Source organism: Eulemur rufifrons, chromosome 4, assembly GCF_041146395.1.
Source record: "Eulemur rufifrons isolate Redbay chromosome 4, OSU_ERuf_1, whole genome shotgun sequence".
Classification (NCBI taxonomy): Eukaryota; Metazoa; Chordata; class Mammalia; order Primates; family Lemuridae; genus Eulemur; species Eulemur rufifrons.
In genome coordinates, this window is record NC_090986.1 from 74,736,684 (window position 1) to 74,759,770 (window position 23,087).

Sequence of the window (23,087 nt, forward strand, 5' to 3'; positions counted from 1 at the left end):
AGTTGCTCCCCAAGATGGAAAACTACCAATCACATCATGGTAAAAAAGAACTGTGGTCTGCTCTGTCCACCAACTTTTAAATATTAAAAAGATGTTGAAAGGCTACACGATTAATAATTTGATTTCCTTTAATATACCATACATAAAATTTTAAAATAAGAAAATGGGAGTGGGAGGCTGGGACTCGCTCCAGCACACGCCTGCAGACAGGGAACACGCACAGAAGGGGTCGGGCAGGGGACACACCCACCCTCTCAGGATCTGCAGCAGCTGAACAGCCCGTGGCTGTCTCTGGGGACACAGGGGCCTCTTCCAAGGACACTGTCCCCATCCAATTCTGGTTCAGTCATTTGTCCCCAAGACTGCCAAAGAGGCTAATGACACCCTGAGCGCAGCTTCCTACCCAAACTCCTGTGTGTAAATAGATACTTTCAAAAAGAAACAATCATTCAATTAATTTTCTCCAAATATGCCAACTTTCATGGAGTAAGCAACAAAGTGAAAGAAAGACACTTGGATTCAAATAGTGCAAAGGCCTCGCTTTCATATACCTACACGTGCGTCACTGGAGCCCACGCTTCCGACTGAGCTCTGGCAAGTGGGACCTAAGAAGGACGGTTTAAGGCAGTGGTTTTCAAAAACTCATTTGACTGTAACCCACAGTCAGAAGACAAGAAATACATTTCACACTGCAACCATTTCGAGGTGGTTTTGTGTATGTGTGTGTTTACGTGTGCAAGTATAAAACTGAAACAAAAATTCCACAACACAATACTTACCCTTATGACACGGAATGCACTCCGATACTTTCCATTTTGTTCTATTCCACTCAATATGTAATTATTTTTAAGTGCTGGTTATGGTCTATGAATTGGTTTTACAAGCCACTGATACTGACTTGCTGTTTAAAGAGGCATATTGGTTCTCAGGCTAGAGCATCAGAAAATTCTACTGTTATCCTAGAGAAACCATTCAACACTATGTCTGACACGTCTAACAAAGGTTGACATAAGAGACAATTTCATAAAGAATGTTCCCAAGTCTTTGTAAAAGTGCTTTGTAAAAAACAGAACATCACATTGGTCAGTGTTAGTTATATAAAGATCAAGGCCTAGTGTTCGTGCATTTGTTTATTCATTTATTCACTGTACCTTGAAAGAAATGAGTCCTATGCTTGCAAGTGGGGGTATCATAAGCCATGGAACACAAGTGCTGCCTTCAAATAATGAGTAATTTAAGTGGAAAACAGAAAAACAAATAGGCCATTAAATGGTAACAGTTTTCATAACATACTACTTAAGTACTGAGAAAAGCATTAAACCCAGACTTGAGAGGCTAGACTGGGCTGAAGGCTTTCCGGAGTAAATAAACCATAGCCATATCGAGTCCAAAAGAACGGGGAGGAATTATCCAGACGGAAAGTCGGGGTGGTGAAATAATGCTCTGTAGAGACCAGCAGATGCCACATCTCGGGGGCAGAAAAAAAATTGTGCTTCTGAGAAACTGCAAGTTCAGCAAGAATTTTTTAAGATGAGGGTATAGATGGATGGGGCCGGAAAGCTAAAACAACCTTATCCGAGGTCATGGGAAGCCTGTACAACTTGATGAGGAGTGTGGACTTCCATCCCATAGGCAATGGGAGAGGTTCTGCTTACAGTCAGGATATCAAAGGATGCAAAGACTTCCATACCATGGTAAGGCAAAGAAAAATCCAAGCAAAGTAAAAATCATACTTCATACCCATCTACGGAATTGTTAAAGAGAGGTGGATGCCAGGAAACCTAGGTGAACGCATTTCTAGAGAGAAGAATCCTTCCTAGGGGAGCAGCAGGCCATGGCAGCTTTTGGGGGCAGACGGGGCCTGGGGCAGACGAGACGTTTAGCCCCGAGGTGGGGGCCGCAGAGCACCCAGGGAGGCTGCTGATTAGGTGAACGACAGGCGACTGAAACTGAGGCCTAAACCCAGATCACCTTGACCTTTGTTGAAATCGAATGATCATCTCTTCATCTTAGATGCCAAAAAGTAGGAAAGGCTCACACTCTTGGGGAAAATTAAGGCCATGGGAAGCCACTGCGGGCCCCTAAGCATGGGAGAGAGGAGATCGGATCTGCTTTTGGAGAGGTGCACCGGACCACAGTGGGGGCAGCAGTGTGCAGGGGAGTAAGACAAGAAGTGGAGAGAACAGGAGCCCGCACAAGAGGTGACGGTGACTAGGCGACAGTACCGTAGATGGAGAGAAGTACTGACAGGAGGGATCTTCAGGAGCAAACACTGACGTGACCCAGTGACGCAGTCAACTGCAGGGGGTGGGAAGAGAAGGACACGCGTGAGAGCTGGCTCACAGGCTCCTGAGGCAGCAACCCGCACACGCCGACATCCTCCCTGGGAGGGGGACACTGGGACTGAAGTCAGAGACGACAAAGTGCTGAGTGCGATGTGCTGTGAGTCACCCGTGTGGAGGGGCCCTTAGCAGGTGGATCTGGGAACCAGGAGGTCAGGAGAGCATCCAGGCTGGAATGGAGACCGGGGCACACTCAGCACGGAGCCGGGGGCGGATGAGATCGCCCGGGGAGAACGCAGAGCGGGCGGGGGAGGGAGGCTAGAGAAGACACCTGGGAACGCAGACACCGCAGGGAGAGAAAGAAGGAACCGAGAAGGCTTGATCGGAAAGACAGGAATGAAGGAGGAGAGGACGGAGCTCTGGAAAGCAAGGGAAAGGAGTGTGTCAAGGAACTGCCAGCTGTGTCACAGGCTGCTAAGGGGGAAATGAGATAAACACGGAAACAACCCAATGGATTCGGCTACAGCAAGGTTCCTGGAGACACTGGAGAGAGTTTAGGCAGAAGGCTGAGTGCAGAGCTGAGGAAACGGAGACAGAGTCGTGAGCTCTTGAGATGTTCCACCAGGGAGGAAGGAGGCGGCGTGGTGGTGGGAGAAGTTTTCAGATGGGAAAATCAGAGGCGGTGAGAAATACCCAGGAGAAAGGACAGGCTGAACACAGGAATTAAAGGTGCCACCTTGGTGGTCTGGCAGGGCCTTCCACGGGCACGAGAAGGGAGCAGTGACAGTTACACGACGTTTGTCCAAATATGGCACCAGCCTGTGAGCTCCTGTCGGGGAGGGGCCACGTGGTTTTGCTCTGTGCACTCCCAGTACCCGGCACACCCCAGGCTAGTTGGATGAATGAACCCCACTGAGGTGACAAAAGGCAGTCCTGGTTAGGGAAGGTAAGGCAAGGCTGCAGAAGGCCTCGAGTGCCAGTCTCAGAAATAACAGCTAAATCCAATACACCGGGAAGACAACAAAGTAGCTTGCTTTCAGAAATCACACAAAAAGTCACTTCTACATTAAAAGTACTATATGAACACCAGGATGTTATAAAGCATACAAGCCCATATGCAAATAACAGACCCCTTTCAAAACTGGAGCGTCCTAGCTCACGAGGTGCCATGCCCTGGTCGTCAAGCAGCCCTAACTCCGCACCAAGACAGCTAAACGCGTTACCGTAAGGTAAGGCTGCACATAGCTTGAACTTTTTTTTTTTTTAAATTGAAGAGGTCAACATTCCTTGGCCTGACTCTTCCGTGTCATTTCAAACACCTCCCTGGACTCCCATCTCCTGCTGCCAGTGACCTCAGGTAGATGCGAGCCATTGCTTAACAAAGAGCATGCAGCTCTGGCTTGGTTGTTGCACAAAAGAGCCACCTCCACAACCGTGTTATGTTCACCACTGAATAGGCCAAACCAGAGCATCTGTAATGTCTCCAGATCCTGCAGGTTCCTGTAGGACCCGTTCCGGTCTAGGGGACTGCAGAGTAGGAATATAAGGTCCTAAACCCTTCCAAAGTTTATAATCCCTGATTTTACACTAGAAGCTGCCCAACACATAGTAGACATTTAACATCTGGTGAATGAATTTAAATGACTAGAGTCGATAAGAAGATTCTGCCTATACACCTCACCAGTAAAGACTATAGAAGTAATACAAAAGACTAACTGCTTAATTGATTTAGCCATATAAATCAAATTAAAATCTTTCCTCATAAGAGATTAGGCAGATGCTTCATTTAAAAATATTGATTTTTAACTGTTATCTAAAACCTATAAATCCTACAGAAACATCACTTAATTGCCTAAGCCTAAGCTTTTACACTACTCTTTTCCCAAATGTGATTTATTAAGCACTGGATAATTTAAAAGTCTAACAGCTTATTTTCTGAAATTATAATCTATAACCAATTTTTTTTTTTTCATTTAAACAGACAACCAAAACTAGTTGGCTACCTAGAAGCAATCGCTATTACAGGGACATTTCTACCAAGTACACAGACATATATTTTTATATCATTTCTTCAAAGGGTAAAATATTCTTTACTGTAGGTTCTTTTCATATTTAGCAAATATCAATGTAACGTTCACTTTCCTGTGAAAGTAACAGCTACCATTTACAGAGCACCCACACATCAGTGGGGATCCCAGGGCCACAAACCCACATTCCCAGCGGGAAGGGAAGTTCACGTTCGAAGTGCTGGCAGAAGGCTGAGCCCATAGTTACCCTCCTCCGCCCGTGACGTAGCTGTAGCCGCCGGTGCCCAGGCCGTAGCCGTAGCGCTCTCCCAGGAACACGGGCTCGCTGGAGTCGTAGCAGCTGAGCAAGCGCTGGAGCCGGGAGACGCTGGGATGCCGAAGGGGACACAAGTCAGGATTACTTCATTCAAACGCGGTTTCAGAATCAACAGTGTATGGTTCTCACATCCCACTGTGTAATACTACACTGAAATGGTTTAGAGTCACCTATAGAAGAAGTGGATTTTTTTAAAAGACCAAAAAAAAAAAAAATGCACGAACAGTGTGCACCACTGGAAACAGAAGAGAAACTGAGAAACGGGCTCACTCCCCAGTTTAACACGTCCCTGCAGAACCCGCTGCCCAGTCTGGCTGGGCGGGTGGCCGGTCACTGAGGTGGAGGCGGCCAGTGAGCTACACATGTCATTCCTGCCAGTGCTGTTTCCACATGAGTGAACTAATCCTCATGTCTTTTCAGACGGACCTGGTATTTTTAAAAAAAATTACTGATGGCCTAAAAAGGAGCCTTTGTGGTACAACTGAGTTGTGGGGAGGGTCCGTGTCAGGAAGGTGGGGAAGAGGATTCGGGCAGTGAGGCTTTCCTAGAAATCCGCAGACGACGAGGGACAACTGTGCTTATGTCCCCTCAACAAGGCCACCCCAGTCCGTGAACTTACTGTGTCGACTTGTTTATACCTCTCAATACCTTTTGGCCCCCTCTGCCTTTGTCATGTGTCACCTAAAACAGCTAAAGCTGAAAGTGAAGAAAACTAATTTAATGTATGAAAAAAATCTGACAAGGATTGGTCCTCAGTCTGCGAGTCTGCCGATGAGGTTTATACCTGTCTGAAGGTCAAGGCCTCTCTGATAACTTGACTGAGTGACCAGAAAACGTCATCTCTGAACACTATCCTGTTTTGGGCACAGAAGTTAAACTTTCTAAGCACCTAATCTGGAATCAGCCTTCAGGAAATCATACAGTAAATAGCTCTGCAGAGGAAGACAAGTAAATGCGTGGACATCATTCAGTGGTGGAGAACTTAGTCTTAAAAGATCTCTAAGGAAACTGTAGTCGCTGGTTGGTAAAAGGCTCTGCAAAAACTCCAAGCCCTCTGGGGCAAATTTATATATAATTCTAGACCTGAGAAGAAATGAGAAATTTATAACATTTCTCTTCCTCCTGCATATTGTAAAATTATCCATTCAACCCCCAACCTTTAATATTTTTCTGAAGTTATAATAACGGAATTTAACATCTCTGGGCTTCTTTTCCTTATGACACCAACCGTGTCCGTATTCACAGTATCATTGTAAAGCGGAAGGATCACAGACTGAGATCCACCGTACACTTCATGTTTGCTAAACAGGGGCACTGTGGATAAAGCAGGTGGACCTGGAGACCCATCTCGGGGGATTTGGCTACCGATCCAGGAAAAGAACTTCACTTGACAATCCGTGACCACTTCAGGCAATTCCGAGGCACAGAAATGCAGACAGACAGCAACGCTCAGAGCGAGCGCCATCAAAACCAGCACACAATGCATCTTAGCACTGCAGACGGATTTTGACAGCACGATGCTGATCTTTAAAACCCAGAAGGCAGGCCGGGCGCGGTGGCTCACGCCTGTAATCCTAGCACTCTGGGAGGCCGAGGTGGGCGGATCCTTTGAGCTCAGGAGTTCGAGACCAGCCTGAGCAAGAGCGAGACCCCATCTCTACTAAAAATAGAAAGAAATTATATGGACAGCTAAAAATATATATAGAAAAAATTAGCCGGGCATGGTGGTGCATGCCTGTAGTCCCAGCTACTCGGGAGGCTGAGACAGGAGGATCCCTTGAGCTCAGGAGTTTGAGGTTGCTGTGAGCTAGGCTGACGCCACGGCACTCACTCTAGCCTGGGCAACAGAGTGAGACTCTGTCTCAAAAAAATAAATAAATAAATAAATAAATAAAACCCAGAAGGTGTTCCACCCTAGACTGTTATGGCATTTATTTTTAAACTTTTTATTTGGAAATAATTTCAAGTAGAAAAATTATAAGAATAGGACAAATATGTCATATACCTTTTACCCAGATTTGCCAATTTTTAACATTCACCCCATTCGTTTTATCATTCTCCCTTCCTTCTTCTCTCTCTATATACACACATATGTGTACATATGTAATATCTATGTATACATATATTTCTCTTTTTAGAAATAGTTGAGAGTGTAATTTGCATACATCATGCCCTCTCCTAAATACATCAATGTTGACTTCCTAAGAACAGGAGAGGTTAGCAACTTCAGGAAATTTAATGTTGACACAATAAGTCTCTTAAAAGAGTGAAATAGATACCTGCTAAATGTTCCAGACATTCCACTCCTAGGTATTTAATTGAAAGAAATGGAAGTAAATGTCTATACAAAGACTTGCACACTAAGGTGCACAGTAGCCTTAATTATAATAACCCAAAGCTGGACACACTGACACGATGCTTATATTTCAGGTGACCACTCATTCTAATTTTATGAACTGACCCAATAATGTCCTGTATAGCATTTCTTCCCCTCCGGTGCAGAACTAAGCCCAGGATCCCCTACTGCACTTATCACATCACTTTAATCTCCTGTAATCTGAAACAGTTCCTCAGCTTCTCTCTGTCTTTCAAGACAATAGTATTTTTGAATACTACAAGGCCCCTGTTTTTTTTTTAATAGAGTGACCCTTACGTTGGGTTTATGTGATGTGTCCTCATGGTAATGTTCAAGTTATGCCATCCCAGTCACAGAGTTACATAAGCCAGGCTGCCTGTGGTGCACGATGTCCCTCTGTCCTTTGTTGGCAACATTCACTTTGATCACCCAGTCAAGTTGTTGTATGGTTTCTCCACGTAACAGTAGCTACATTTCCCCTGCGACTTCTAAGGCAGATACTGTAACACATGCAAATATCCTGGTCCTCATCAAAACTGACCCCTAACTCCGCATATATTAATGATTCTTGCCTGAACCAATCTTTGCTATGATGCTTACAAAGTGATGACTTGGCACATTTATCTGTCACAATTCATCATTATCCTGTAAGCGAGAGGATAATGATGCCCTTCTTCCCCAGTTATTTATTTACCTATCTATTTATTGTAAAAACATGAACTCACTGTTTCCTAATTTTTAATAGTTCTTAATTCATTATTGTCTCTAATTACAGCTAATGGAACCACTTCTGAGTCCCCTGGACATGCACTTGGCTGCTTCTTCCTTTCTTTTTGTTTGTTTTTAGCACTTCCTTACTCTCTGGTATAAAAGTATGTTCCAAATGCCTCTTGTAGCTTCCTTGCCTCAGCCCAGGAATCAGCTGTTTCTCTGAGAAGCCCTCGTTCCTTTTAAGTGGGGAAAGCAGCACTAATGGTCCAGGCAATAGTTTCTCCGTGCTACTGGGATATCTCTGCTTCCAGCCTCTTGCAGCAGAAAGACCTAGGAAGCACATATGTGGGCACACACACACGTTAGGAATCGGGAGTTCTTACAGACTCCTCCAATTCCACTCCATTCCCACAGGGCTCTTCCTGGGCCTGCCCTACTCTATTGTCCATACTTCCCTCTCCCACAGCGAGAGCCCTGGCCCCCAGGTATTAACACTTTTTCAAACCTACATTATCTAAAATAACTTCAGAACTGCTTCACTCACACCACTTCAAAAGTCAGACCTACTAAAAAATCAGGATTTGTCTGAAATTCTTCTCCTCTTCCTACATCTGAATGAAGGTATATATTTAAACAATGCCTTCAAAAGTTATTTACATTAGTTATATTTTGCCTTCAGTGTGATATTTTCACTTGAAATACAGTTGGGTTCTTCTGTTTCAGTTTTCTCCCCATCCTTAATTTTTTTCTGTCCTTGTTGATTTATTTTAGTTTTATTTTTTCATGTAAACAGTCCAGTAATACAATGTTATTATCTTTCAGAACACAGGATTTTTCCTTAAAATCTGGACATATTCTCATGATGTTTTCAAAACTAGATCTTGATTTAGATCTGACTCTTCGGTAGACCCCAGAGGAGAAGCCCCATAGGATCCACATTCCAAGTCGGCAGCAGCAGCTTCTAGTTCTCTCGTTATGTTTTTCCAACTCCTGCTGCATCTTGGTCACAGAGCTGCCCACGCTGTCATTTGAAGTCTGTGGACTTGGGGGAGAGAGCACTAATGTTCCTCCTGGCGTATGTTTTCTGTCGAGAACCAAACTATCAAGATTTCCAGCACAAGCTGACTGTAGGACTGGGCTCATAGTACAAGCGGTGAATGAAGATCTGGTCTTCCGTTTCTCCACGAGAAATTTCGTACTAACCCCTGCAAGCCTCGCATTAGTTTGTTTAGTTTATTTGGCAATGGTTTTCTAACTTCTAATTCTTCTACATAGAGTTGCTTATATTTTTCCAGTTTGGTTTTATTAAAGTCTTCTTGAGAAGTTTCGTTTTAGAGAATTCAGATTCTAGATCTTTAATTCTGAGTTCCATCTGGCTTCTTATTGTATTTCTGTAGACTTAGGGGGTATGCGTGCGATTTTGTTGCGTGGATATATTGTGTAGCGCTGAAGTCTGGGCTTTTAGTGAACCCATCACCCAAACAGTGTCCCTGGCACCCACAGGTATTTTCATCCTTCATCCCCGCTCACCTTTTGGAGTCTCCAGTGTCTATTATTCCACTCTGACTTCTTACTGAAGCAATATTATTGTCTCTTAACTGCTCTAAGTTTTCTTGAGATGACTGTATCTGGAAAAATACATTTTTATTTTTTTAATCTATTACATCTTGCCGTGCTCTTTCTTCAGTCTCCCATTTATACTGTTCTACTTGACCGTGTTCTACAATATTAATTTCTATGACTTTTAAGGTTTACCATTTCTTGTTCCAATTTTTTATTCTCTAGTTTTTCACATTTCTTTTGTTTTATTTTCATAGATAATAACTGCTGTTGAAGAACTCGAATCTTTGTATCCAGGTGTAGACATTTTGAAGATGCAGTTTCCAATTCTGCAGTAAAATCAATCTTCTGGAAACATCCTCACAGACATATCCGGAAACAATGCGTCACTAGACATCCCTCAATCCTGCAGCCCCTGGCAACAGAAACATTCTGTTTTCTGTCTCTATGATTTTGACTACTCTGAATACCTCATATAAATGGAATCATACAATAATTATCTTTTTGTGACTTGCTTATTTTACTTAGCATAATGTCCCCAAAGTCTATCCATGCTGTAGCATATTGCAGAATATCCTTCCTAAAGCTAAATAACATTCTACAGATAAAACATGGATGTACTATATTTTGCTTATCCATTCATCTCTTGATGGACACTCACTTACTTCCACGTTTTAGTTTTTGTGACTAACGCTGCTATGAACATGGGTGTATAAATACCTCTTTGAGACCCTGCTTTCAATTCTTTTGGGTGTATAACCAGAGATGGAATCACTAGATCATTTGGTAATTCTATTTTTAACTTTTTCAGGAACTGCCATACTGTTTTCCACAGAGGCTGTTCCATTTAACATTTCTACCAACAGTGCACAAGGGTTCCAATTTCTCCAACATTTGTTATTTTTTTGTCTTTTTGCGGGTTTTTTTGACAGTAGCCATCCTAATGGGTGTGAGGTTGTGTCTCATTGTAGTTTTGATTTGCATTTCCCTAATATTAGTGACGCTGAGCATCTTCTCATGTGCTTATTGGCCATTTGTAGGCCTTGCTTGGAGAAATGTCTGTTTAAGTTCTGTGCCCATTTCTGAATCGTGTGTTTGCTTTTTTGTTGTTGAGGTTTAGGGGTTCTCTATATATTCTGGATACTAATTTCTTATCAGGTATATGATTTTCAAATATTTTCTCCCATTCTGTGGGTTGTCTTTTTACCGTGTTGATGGCACATCTTAGTCCATTTGTGTTGCTATCACAAAACATCCCAGATTGGGTAATTTGTAAACAATAGAACTGTATTTCTCATGGTTCTGGAGGCTGAAAGTCTAAGATCAAGGCTCCAGCAGGTTCGGTGTCTGGCAAGCAGTGCCCTCTGCCTCCAAGATGGCGCATTCCTCCCGAGGGGATGGACTCCATGTCCTCACATGGCAGAAGGGACTGAAGGGGCCGAGTCCACTCCCTCAAGCCTTTTATAAGGGCTCTAATCTGCCCTCATGACTTAATTACCTCTTAAGTTAATACTATCACATTGGCAACTAAGTTTCAACATAAGAATTTTAGGAGACACATTTAAATCATGACAGTGTCTTTTGATGCACAAAATTTTTTGATGTATAATTTGTCCAGTTTTTTTCTTTTATTGCCTGCGCCTTTGGTGTCATATGAAGAAAACTGCCAGATTCAATGTTGTGAAGCTATTGCTCTATGTTTCCTCTAAGAGTTGTATTGTTTCAGGTCTTTGATCCATTTTGAGTTATTTTTTGTATATGGAATTAGGTAAGGGTCTTACTTCATTCTTTTGTCTGTAGATATCCAGTTTTCCCAGCACCACTTGTTGAAAAGGCTTTCCTCATTGAATGGTCTTGGCACCCTTGTCAAAAATCATTTAGCCATATATGTGAGAGCTTATTGCATTGGACTGTCTATAGCAGTAACACACTATTTTGATTACAGTAGCTTTGTAATAAGTTTTGAGATCAGGAAGGGTGAGTCCTCTACCTTTGTTCTTCTTTATCAAGATTGTTTGGCTACCTGGGGTCTTCTGAGATTCCATATGAATTTTAGGATGAGTTTTTCTATTTCTGCAAAAAGTATCATTTGACTTTGATAGGGATTGCATTGAATCTATAGAAAGCTTTGGGTGGTATTGACATTTTAACAGTATTCAGTCTCCCAGTCCATGAACATGGGAACCCCCATCTGCTCTGGGAACACATACACAGCTGCCTGCCACAGGGCTACTGTGCTAAGAGCTGACATTGACTGAAAATAGCCACAACTTCTCCTGGAAGTTGCCAGCCTTTGATATATTCCAGAGTTTGAAAATATTTACTCCAGACAGATTCCACCAGTGTGGCAGTTGTTAGGCAGGGAGAGAGATTTCTGGTGCTTCATATTCCATCATCTTCCTAGAACCCCCTCTTAAGTTTAGTTCTGAGAGGGCACAAGATGTGGAGATATTTATGCCTCATGTAAATGCTCACCAAAGGGTGATCTCAGCAGGGGAGGAGTTCAATAATCACGTGGATGGAAGGACCTGTTCTGTAGACATCACTCAGCCTCTTTCCCCAGCCACCCCATCGTGGCCCAGTGGGATCATGAACACTGGCCATGGTGACAGGAATGGAGGTTACACTTGGGGTCAGCAACATGGACGTCTATTCACCAAGGACGACCTGGCTGTGGCTACCGCTGAGTGCCTAGTCTGCCAGCAGCAGAGACCAACGCTGAGCCCTCAATACGGCACCATTCCTCCTGGCGATCAGCCAGCGACCTGGTGGCAGGTTGATGACATTGGTCCACTTCCATCGTGGAAGGGGCAATAGTCCTTACTAGAATAGACACTTGCTCTGGATGTGGATTTGCCTTTCCTGCATGCAATGCTTCTGCCAAAACTACCACCTGTAGATTCACAGGATGCCTTATCCACTTCCATGGTATTCCACACAGCATTGCTTCCAACCAATGAACTCGCTTCACAGCCAAAGAAGTGCAGCAGTGGCTCATGCTTGTGACAGTCACTGGTCTAGCCATGCTCCCGCCATCCTAAAGCAGCTGGCTTCATAGAATGGTGCAATGGTCTTTTCAAGTTGCAGTATGGCACCAGCCAGGTGACAGTGCTCTACAGGGCTAGAGCACAGTTCTCCAGAAGGCTGGTTATGTTCTAAATCAGCATCCAGTACGTGGTACTGCTTCTCCCATGGCTGGGATCCATGGGTCCAGGAATCAAGAGGAGGAATGAGAGTGGCACTATCACCATCACCCCTAGTGACCCACTAGCAAAATTTTTGCTTCCTATTCCTACGATATTATGTTCTGCTGGCTATAGAGGTCTTAATTCCAGAGGCAGGTGTACTTCTACCAGGAGGCACAACAGCGATTCCATTGAATTGGAAATTAGGACTGCCAGCTGGCCGCTTCGGGCCCCTCATGCCTCCGAGTCAGCAGGCTAAGAAGGGATTTCCGGTGTTGGCCGGGGTGACTGATGAGACTACCAAGGGCAGAGTGGACTACACTCCACAGCAGAGGTGAGGAAGAGCAGGTCTGGAATGCAGGAGACCCCTTCATCTCTTAGAATTACCCTGCCCTGTAATCTAGGTCAACAGGAGATGCAACGACCCAATCCTGGCAGGACTGAGTGGCCCAGAGCCTCCAGGAATGAAGGTTTGTGTCACTCCTGCAGGTAAAAAGCCACAAGCAGCTGGGGTGCTTGCTGCAGGCAGAGGGAATACAGAACAGGTGGCAGAAGAAGGTAGTTATAGATACCAGTGACAGCCACGTGACTGTTACAGAACCAAGTACTGTAATTGTCTTGAGTATTTCCTCCTTGTTTTGTTGAGAATACGTGTGCGCACAGACACCTGTATTATTAAGCAAATACCTTTGTCTTATGTCCTTTCTTACTCCTTTGTTATGTAACATAAGAATTACTGACTTCATGTCAGCATTTAAGTATTGCTAATTTTACATAACAGTGCTTAAGTTAGAGGATTAATGCGTTTTCAGTTGGATGAAGGATAGTTGATTTACATTAGGCAGAATTCTGTCCTTGCTATTATCTTTATCTGGAGACCAAGTAAGGTTTAAGGAAAAGCCTATGGGTGCCAAGTGGACAAGGGGGTGGACTTGTGGTGGTTAATATTAGGTGTCATCTTGGCCGGACTGAGGGATGTCTAGTGACGCATTGTTTCTGGGTGTGTCTGCGAGGATGTTTCCAGAAGAGACTGACATGGAGTCAGTGGACTGTGAGGGGAAGACCCCTCCTCAGCATGGGGGTACCAGGCGACCACCTGCCGTGCGGCTAGAACAAGCAGACGGAAGAAGGGGGATATTCAGCTTGCTGAGTGTCCTCTCCCCCCACCGTTTCAGACGGGATGCTTTTTACCCTCTGTCCGTGCACTTCAGACTCCAGGTTCTTTGGCCTCTGGACTCTGGGACTTGCACCGGCGGCCTCTCGGCGCTCTCAGGCCTTCAGCCCAGACTGGGGGCTGCACTGCTGGCTTTCCTGGCTTCGAGGTTTTAGACTTGGACTGAGCCCCGCGCCTGCCTCTGCTCATCCCCACCCTGCAGACAGCCTGTTGGCCCCTGCTGGAGCTTCACCTTTACCCTCACGTGAGCCAGCCCTCCCCACTGAACTCCATCCCACGTGCGTCCCATGGTCCTGTCTCTCTGAAGAGCTCTGACTGCTGCAGGAAGCACGCTAATATTTTACATATTTAAACACAAAACAAGGAGCTTCCCCATAGCTGACCGTGAGGAGGTTCCTGGAGGGTGGCGCCCAGGGAGGGCGTGGAAGCTCTGCGCCCCTCACCCTGTACTCCACCCTGTGCATCTCTTCATCCGTGTCTGCTGTGACGTCCTAAATGCAGTACAAGAGCAAAATGACATCCAGAGGCAACCTTCTCGAGAACAGAATGCCAGAATGTTATAAGATGGGATTCTGACCAATAACCTTTGCAGACAAAAGGAGACAGAAATGGCGCAAAAGAAAATGAATTCTGAGGTTTCTCATAGTCATGAAAAAGAATAAGATCTGTTGAGTACGAACAGGGTGGCAGGGTGAAATTGCTATGCTGAGACTGGAACACATACAATAAAAATCAGAACCAGGAAAAAGAAAATAAATAGTTCAAGGACATTGAAATTGTAAAAGAAAAGAATTATGACCTTCAAAAGAAGATAAAACTGAATGAGGAAACATTAGCAAAAACAGCTTGGCTCTACCAAAAAATATATCTGTGATTCATAATTTCTTTGAGTTTGTTAAAAATGTTCCTCCACTGCTTACCAGGCTTTTTATATTATTTTGAGAAGTCTGATGCTCATCTACTTTTCTTGCTTTTTAGTTATTTCATCATTGCGCCTGGAGATTCAGACGACTTTATCTTTAAAATCTAATCATTTTACTAAGATATGTGAAGAAGCTGGTAATTTCAGGTCTATTTCCCATGGTACTCACTGAGCCCTTTCAACATATAGAATATGGTCTCCTTTTATTTCTGGTAATTTAAATATTATTTCTGTTCTTTTGATTTTCTTCGATCAGTGACTCCAGTTACACATGTAATGGACTTCTTTGCCACGTTAATCTCAACCACTCTTCTAACCCTTTTAACTTCTTTATCCCATTTTCATTTTCTTGATTGCTTTTCTAATTTTCATCCATGTCCCTTATTAAATTTTCATTTGAATTTGTTTACATTTTAATATTTTATAATTCAGTCATAATTTCAGATATGAATTTGTCATTTTCTTCTGTTTCTTTCTTGAGTCCATTAAATTCTGGCTTCATTTCTTCCCTTTTGTTTTCCACTATTTTTTTTTGTTTAGTTTTTGAATTTTACATTTAAGATTTTTCATGTCCCCAAATGTTTGTTGGTCTTCCACAAGTCAAAGCTCCCGGTTTCTGTTATAATAGAAAGATCAACTTGAAGATGTGGCTATTGTTAATCATGAAGAAAAAAGACTGAGCCTAAATCTTGCAATTATTCAGCCTCATGACTTAGGACAAGCTAGAGAGTTCATTGTGACCAAGGGTGATGTTAGAGTCTTGAAAGGAAAAGGTAACAAGGCTCAAACTAAAAACCACATTTTTAAGACATCATTGTGCAGTTAGATATTATTGCTAGTAACTACGAATAAAAAAGAAAAAGTAAGTGAATATCTGGCAAAAGTTTCAGGTGGAATAGCTGTGCTAAAGATTGATAGCACAAGTGATGTAGTTACAGATGCAATAAATGCTAGACAAGATGTTACTAAAGATGACATCATCACTGCACTCTTAGAGGTGGCTGCGTTCTGCTTTTGAGCTCACAGTTGTGCCTGGCGTTCACTGAGCTACTTGGTGCTGTAGGCTTATAGTTTTCATTCAAATTTGGAAAAATATTTCTTTAAATATTTGTTACATATCCCTTCTCTTTGGGGACTCCAAATGCATATATACAAGGCCACTTGAAATTGTCCCACAAGCTCAGTGATGCTCTGTTCATTTTCCAAAATTATTTTTTACATCTGTGTTTTATTTGAACAGCTATAACATATACAACAAGTTCATGATATTTTCTCCTGCAATGCCTAGTTTGCTGTTAATCCCATCCAGTGGGTTTTTCACCTCCAACAATGTAGTTTTCATCGCTATACACATGGTTTCAGACTTAAGACTAAGAGACCTTCCATGTCTCTTTTTTGAAAATATGGAACAGAGTTATAATAACTGTTTAATAGTAACAGTTTGATAACTACTAATTCTACCACTGTATGAATTCTAGAACATTTTCAATAAACTGATTTTTTTCACCTCATTATTTTTCTACTGCTTTGCATGTCTGGCAACTTTTGACTGGATGGCAGGCATTGGGAATTTTACCTTCTTGGGTGCTGAGTATTCTTGTATTTCTACAAATCTTGAGATTTTTTCTCAGCTACAGGCTTGTTAGTTGGAAAAACTTTGATATTTTTGGGTCTTGTTTTTCAGATTTGTTAGGCTTAGTCCAGGGTTAACTATTCCCCACTATTGAGGCAAGACCCTTTTACGCACTTTACCCATTACCCTGTGAATAACAGGTTTCCCAGCCTGGCTGGTGGGAACAGGCTCTACACCCAGCCCTGTGTGAGTGTCAGGCCCAATTCCCTCTCATCATTTTGGTTAGTTCCTGCCCCAGCCTCGGGTCCTTTCCTCACACATATGCCCTAATCAACACTCCACTGAATACTTAGGGGGACCTTCCATGGATCTCCAAAGTTCCTTTAGTGCAGCTCTTCTCTCTGGCACTCCAGCCTGCAAACTCTACCAGTCTACGTCTCCTGAGACTCTCAGCTCCCTCCCCTCCACTCAGAGTCTGCTGGTTCCCTCAGCAGTGACATGGCCTCCCTGGGTCAGCCAGCTAGGGCAGCCACAGGCTCACCTCATTCGCACCACATCACTCAGGGATCGCTGCCCCTTGCTGCCTGATATCTTAACAACCTGTATTTCATGTATTTTTGTTCTTCTGGGAGGTTGTTTCAGATGGAAGGGTAAATCCCATTCCTGGTACTCTACTTTGGCTGGAAGAAGTACCCATCATAGTTTTTAAATATAAATATATGTAGAATTTAAAACCATTTAGGATGAGAATGACTCCTTACCTTATCAATGTGTCATCATCCACAATGACTAACCATGCTATTTTGTCATGGCTACGATTCAGAAATCTTTCCAAAATGGCAAATGTCTTTCCACAATGACCTAGGAAAGGCAAGAAGAAAACTTAAAATACATTATTTTCTCTACAATATATAGAATTCATTTAATTTCTTCTTTTTTTCTTTTTTTTTTTCAGTTTTAAAGTGCTGTAAATAAGAGATTGGAAGACAACATGCACCTTAATTTGAAATTTAAAAAAAAAATTAGCCTTTTCTAATTTTCATAGACATAGTGAACCAGCAGGAACTTTACAGATCATGACGTCTACGCCATTCATTTCACACAGGAGGAAATGGAGACCTAGAGAGACTGGGGGGATTACACACGGTCACACAGATAAGCTGAGGCAGAGACAGAATCAGTATCTTCAGTCCAGACAAACAAAGTTGTAAGCCTCACAGCAATTATAGAAGCCTGGCAGCTTTTCTTAGATATGCTTATTCTGAAGGAACTATCAGAATTCTGCAACCACAGGCAAGCAATGGTGCAAAAGTAGAAGATTATATCTTCATTTATTTTGTAAATATTTACTACTAAGTTTCTAACATGCCAGACACTGTGGCAGGTACTAAGATATGCACTAAAGATACATTGATTAATAACAGGCACCCTTCAAATGCCAACAGATAAATTATAATGGTTTAATGGTAAATGCCTGGACTGAGGTAAGATGCAAATGCTTGGGAAGAAAACTCAAGTTGACAGATAGGAACATGTCCCTCATTTGGCTAATCATTTGGTGACTCAGTGGAGAACAAACTAATATTAATTAATATCTAACCATTCTATTTGACCTTTATTTTCCTTATTCTTGATCTCTTTATTTTTAACCGTTATAATATATATTTTTCAAAGCCATCTCAAATTCCTTTTGGAATAAAATAGAATATAAACATAGGTAACAATATGGTCAGATTAGAAATAAATGAAGAAATCAAATAAGGAATGCATGAATAAATAAATTATTAAAGCCAATCTAAATTGAAGTCTCAAAAAGTGAGGTTAACAAGAAAAAAAAGAAAATTCCATCTAAAATAGTTTTCCTATATGCTGAAATAAAAATAAAATAAAATAGTTTTCCTGAAACAAACAGCAACAGACTCACTCAGGAATATCCTTAACCTTGTTAGTAGACTTGAAAACTACAGGAATGACATATCTGATTTTACATGGTACTGTAATAATCAAGGAATTATGAGTGACACTAACATAAAATAATCAAGATAAAGTATAGAACAAGATAATCAGCTCGCTACTTTTATTTTTTTATTCATAAAATATTATGGAGAACCAAAAACTAAAGAAAAAATGTGGCAGGAACACTGGATAAAAATTAAGATGAACAAAGAACATCTGAAGATGAAATGGCCAAATTTACACTTCCATTTTTGAAATAAAAAGGTTTTTAAATAGAAAACCTGCAATCTGAAGAGAAAAGCAGGTATACTTCCAACAATTTACTAATTAAATTTTAACATATATAATAGAGCTCATTCTACTTATAACCAGTATAGAATATGGTTAGGTGCTATTCAGAGATACATACAAAATGCAAACTGGACTATAAGGCTTTTGAGGATAAAAGCTATGTGTGGGATAAATTAACTTTGGATGCCTCATTATGGCCGCGATGAATTACGAAGGTACGAAAAATCTGCCATTAAACGCTAACGTAACTGCATGTGCTCAATGGTAGCCACATAACCTACTAAAAACGGGCAACTGTTTGTACTATAAAGCCCTTAATCTGAAAGAACCAGTCTGTATCTGTGGATAAAGAGGTTGGGTGGGGGAAGAAGGAAAAAAAAACTTTCATGAAACAAAAATTATAGTACTTATAAAATATTTCATTTTTATCCTAACTTAATTTACTATTTTTAATAAGGAGAGTAGTAAGAATCAAGGACCCACCTCTGTCTGTATTGGGAATTCCCAAATCCACCGTAGGGATGGAACCTTCGGCATAGTCACTGTAGTACTCGATGAGACCTGCCTGGCCCTCCCAGGTCTGCTTTACGATGGGTACTGAAAAAATTACAGAGGTGACAATCACTGGCACAGTTACACAGGCAACCTTGAAAACTCAAAACAGCAGCACAATCACCTGCAAAGGAAGAGAAACATTACTTGTTCTTCAGGCATTCCAAGACAGAGCTTGCTTTCAACCCTGAGAAGTGCCAACACTGCTGAGGACAGCACGACTAAAACCTTTCAATATCCTCCACAGTCAAGTATTTCTCATTCCTGGTGATAAATACACTTACTTCCATACAGTAATAAGTTTTCTAGTTTGATTACACTGTTGTGTTTAAATTAATTTTAGCTAATTTTTCTCTTTTCCCGATAGGTTATTTCATTTAACGTACCTACAAGTGGATATTTGGAAACGTGTTTTTGGGCAGGTGGGGAATACAAATACCTCTAAGGATGTTAACATTCACTGTGGTTCTGGCTGATATATAAATTCATCCCTCGTAACACAAAGGAGTGTGGGAAGACCTTTGCAAACTATGCCATGTCCCCACCCAGAGATTCTAACAGGACCCTCCATCCCTACAAAGGACATGACCTCGCCACTGAGAACTACTGCACATGACGGCTGCTATTATGATGTTGTACTTTTGAAAAGTGTGCAAGAAATAAGGCTGAGAACCACTGCAGACTTTAAAACTCTATCATTAACAGATAAATTGTTTTAACATAATAAACACAAATAGCAGAAAACTTTCCTGGTTTCCTGCATTTTAGGTTTAGATGCTCAAAGGTAGGTCTGTCTGCATACCTGCCACGCAGACTGATCACTACTTAATTCACCTGAGCAACTCTCCAAGTAATTATTTTCTTCTGTACTTTATAAAAAGAATTACTCTCTACGCATCTCTGAATTTTAAAAGGTTTCTGTTGATTTTTAAATAGGAAGGACCACATTTAGAATTTACACCCTGTTAAGAATCTAAACTCTGATGAACCAAATTTTCACTTAACTTTTTGAGACTTTATCAGATCATGTACCTTTCCCTTTTTCTAGGCCCAAATCAAAACAAATTATATGTAAAAGCTGACAGTGCAATGTGAAATTTAAGTGTTTAGCTGCATACATCAGAAAATCCTCAGAAAGCCCGTATATATAAAATATAAAAGTGCATCATTTTATAATTCATTATTCATTGGCTTTTAAGAAAGAAAAACAATGATCAGTTCTGGACATTTGCTACAATTATCACCGAATTACCCATTAAATATTTTCATACAATAAAATAGAATTTTTCTGCAACCACACAAAGGGAGATAGTTCTGAGTATTTCCCCATGTCAAAATGGTCAAAGTCACACTAAATAATAGATAGGGCTGCTGGGAGACAAGAAAAGAAAAAGAAATTTTTAAAAAACCTCAATCTGTTTTACTTCCAGATTTCAGCAGAACAAAAATCTCAACCCAGGCACTGCAGCAGCAGTTTGCTTTGCATATAATAAGAGGACTTACCCCAGAAAGGGCTTCCTGCAGTTTGCAGCCACAAAAAGTTCACACTCTTGGGTTAAATGTCCTCCACTGCATAATGCTGGAAGCAGCTGCGAGGAAAGGTTAAGAACTTTCCTCAGTCCCCAGCATGGGTCCTGCAGGCTGTGCAAACGCTGCTTTCAATTCCTCAGCCCTTAGGCCTTCAGTCCTTTTCGCTCTAATAGGTTTGTTAAACAGCACAGGTGCTTCTTCTCAATTAGTTGACTTAAATGAAGTTAAAATCAAGTATGAGCTAGCTCTTCAATTGCTATACCCTTTCAGGTTTAATTTGAAACAGGTGAAACAGATTTTACACTAAAGGTAAGAATTACTATGTGTATGACTCATTCCCCAATACCTGAAAGTGCCTAGGCCATAGTAGGTGCTTAATAAATACTTGAATGACGACTGAAATTTTATAGGAATTTCAATAAAAGGCCTAGGGCTATTTTTGGAAACTAGTTTAAAGGATGGTTTTATTCATAATGGCAATTCATCCTCTGGTACGGGTACAACCATTATTAATCACTTAAAAATAGGCCAACCATTTTAAAGTAATATGATTCTATAATACACAAAGCAGTTAGCACTTTGTATCATCTCTCCCCTCATTAATATAATACCCATGCTTTTGTCCTATCTACTAGCTGTAAAGACTTTAAAGCCAAGCTTAAGTCTTCTATAATAGGAGGTTAAGGGTTTATCTTCAACCAGGGTTGATTCTGAATAGGTTAAACTTTTAAAATATTGGTCTATTTTATTAGCATTATTTAAATTCTAAAATGAATTCATTCTATTATTTACAAAATATTTTATGTTGTATTGAGGCATTGCATTCCTAAAGAGATTAAACTTTGAGAAAATATTTCAATACAGTTACATGATATAGTATCTCATTTTCAATAAGGAGAAGCATACTTTTTATCACATAATAAAATAAGAGTGAATGCTTCTTTCCAGAAAGTTTGCCACCGGAGAACTTAAAATTGGAACAAAGTAAAAATTTTACTATAAAAAACCCCCAGCTGCACAGATGGCATAAATCTTCCTTAGAATTTTCTAAACTCTAAGCAGGAGATGTGTCTCACCATGAGGACAGAACACACATTTTTACCACCAGGAAATTGACTTGCAAAATTGTCTCAGATTACAAATGACAATGAACTTGATGCTTGAACACTTTATAAAAAACGCAAACACAATCAAATGTGAATGGCTGTTTTGATTTTAAGGAATCTGCTCCTTTTGACTGGCAGATGGACCTCGTGTGTCAGCGTCCACAAATAAAACCCCGATTGCACTTCTCTTCTAGGGAAGAGGGCTCAGGACACACACACACAGAGTGTGCTCCGATTCTAAGACAGAAAAGCATCCCTCCTGGATGATCTAAAATAACATTCTAGGGCAATCTGGAACATCTGCGATTCAATGGCCAGGGAAAGAACTGAAAACAGGCAACACCTGACCCCCTCCTCCGCTCTTCAATAATTAATCTAATCACCTCATCTGATTAGAGTGTGGCTTTCCATCTGGCTGCATTTTAATTCAAGCCTCATCTCTTAAGTAAGCAGACTGTGCTGCAGTACCTGTAAGCCTCTTTAATCAGAGAACACCAGCCACCAAACACTCCTTTTAATCAATTTGTTCAGATTCGCCTCTTCTAGACAAGATCACAGCAATAAAGATAGCAAACAGGTTTTTAAAAAAAAAAAATCTGAAAGGAATAAGGTGCTAATTTTTAAGAGCTCAGGAAGCTGTGAAAAGGAACTAAAGACTGAGCACACAGCAATTTAACCTCTTTAATTAGAGGGAGACTGCAGGAGAAGAGCGTCCCACAAGGCACCGTTTGATGAACAAAGACAGTGGCTGTCACCAGGTACATGAGACATGCACAGGAACCGCATGGCAAAATGATGCAAAGAAAATTCTTAAGGTTTTCTGACAGCTCACATCACACCATGGAAAACATATAACCCAAGAGGAAGTAATCAACCTGAATATTAAAACTCCAGAGATCTCCTTGCTTAAATATAATTTCACATGCTATTCCCAACTCCTCACCTTATAGAATACTTACGGTTTCTTTAATACCCTACTAAATGCTTGCCTCTCAGTGTTGCTGTTTCAATGGTGTCAGTATGTATTACTTTCTTGAACCAAAAGATAGAATATATTTTTTCTAACAGAATATATTGTTGCTAATCATGTCCTAAGAATGCTATGTTTCATTTAAATCAGAATCCAGACAAAGGCAATTACATAGACGTTTCATTGTTAGGCAAAAAAAAAAAAACAATATTTAAAATATTTTTTTCATTTTAGAACTTGGTTTTATTATCAATTCTTCCATGAGAATATAAAAAATCAATTCAATGTATATTTTCCCTTGCCATGACTGCAGTGACTAGAAACTTGATTGGAACGTGTTCCCTCCCTCATCCTCATCATGGGAGGTGACCAACACTATAATAAACCAGCAGTGGGGGCCATCGCCAGTGTCCTCTTCTGCTTAGTGCCTGGGGACAGTGTGCCCACAAGTATCAGTATAGCCCACTCTCAATTTTCCGAAGATAAATACAGTTTCTTACCCATGTTGTTTTTCTTCACTATCATTTAGCCTTTGTTACTTCCAGTATTTCTACCACAGAGTGCACAGGCAAAGAA

The 23,087-nt window shown here is 41.2% G+C and overlaps 1 protein-coding gene across 1 annotated transcript in view; it reads right to left on the minus strand.

The window, feature by feature from the left end:
• The window catches only part of B3GLCT (beta 3-glucosyltransferase), a 95,179-nt gene that overhangs the window by 8,678 nt on the left and 63,414 nt on the right, over nt 1-23,087 (minus strand). Inside the window, exons 12-14 of the mRNA XM_069466956.1 lie at nt 18,837-18,950; nt 16,868-16,967; nt 4,557-4,676 (exon numbers count right to left, since the gene is read on the minus strand). Of these exons, the coding sequence (XP_069323057.1) occupies nt 4,557-4,676; nt 16,868-16,967; nt 18,837-18,950 (334 nt within the window). The remainder of the gene's footprint in view (nt 1-4,556; nt 4,677-16,867; nt 16,968-18,836; nt 18,951-23,087) is intronic.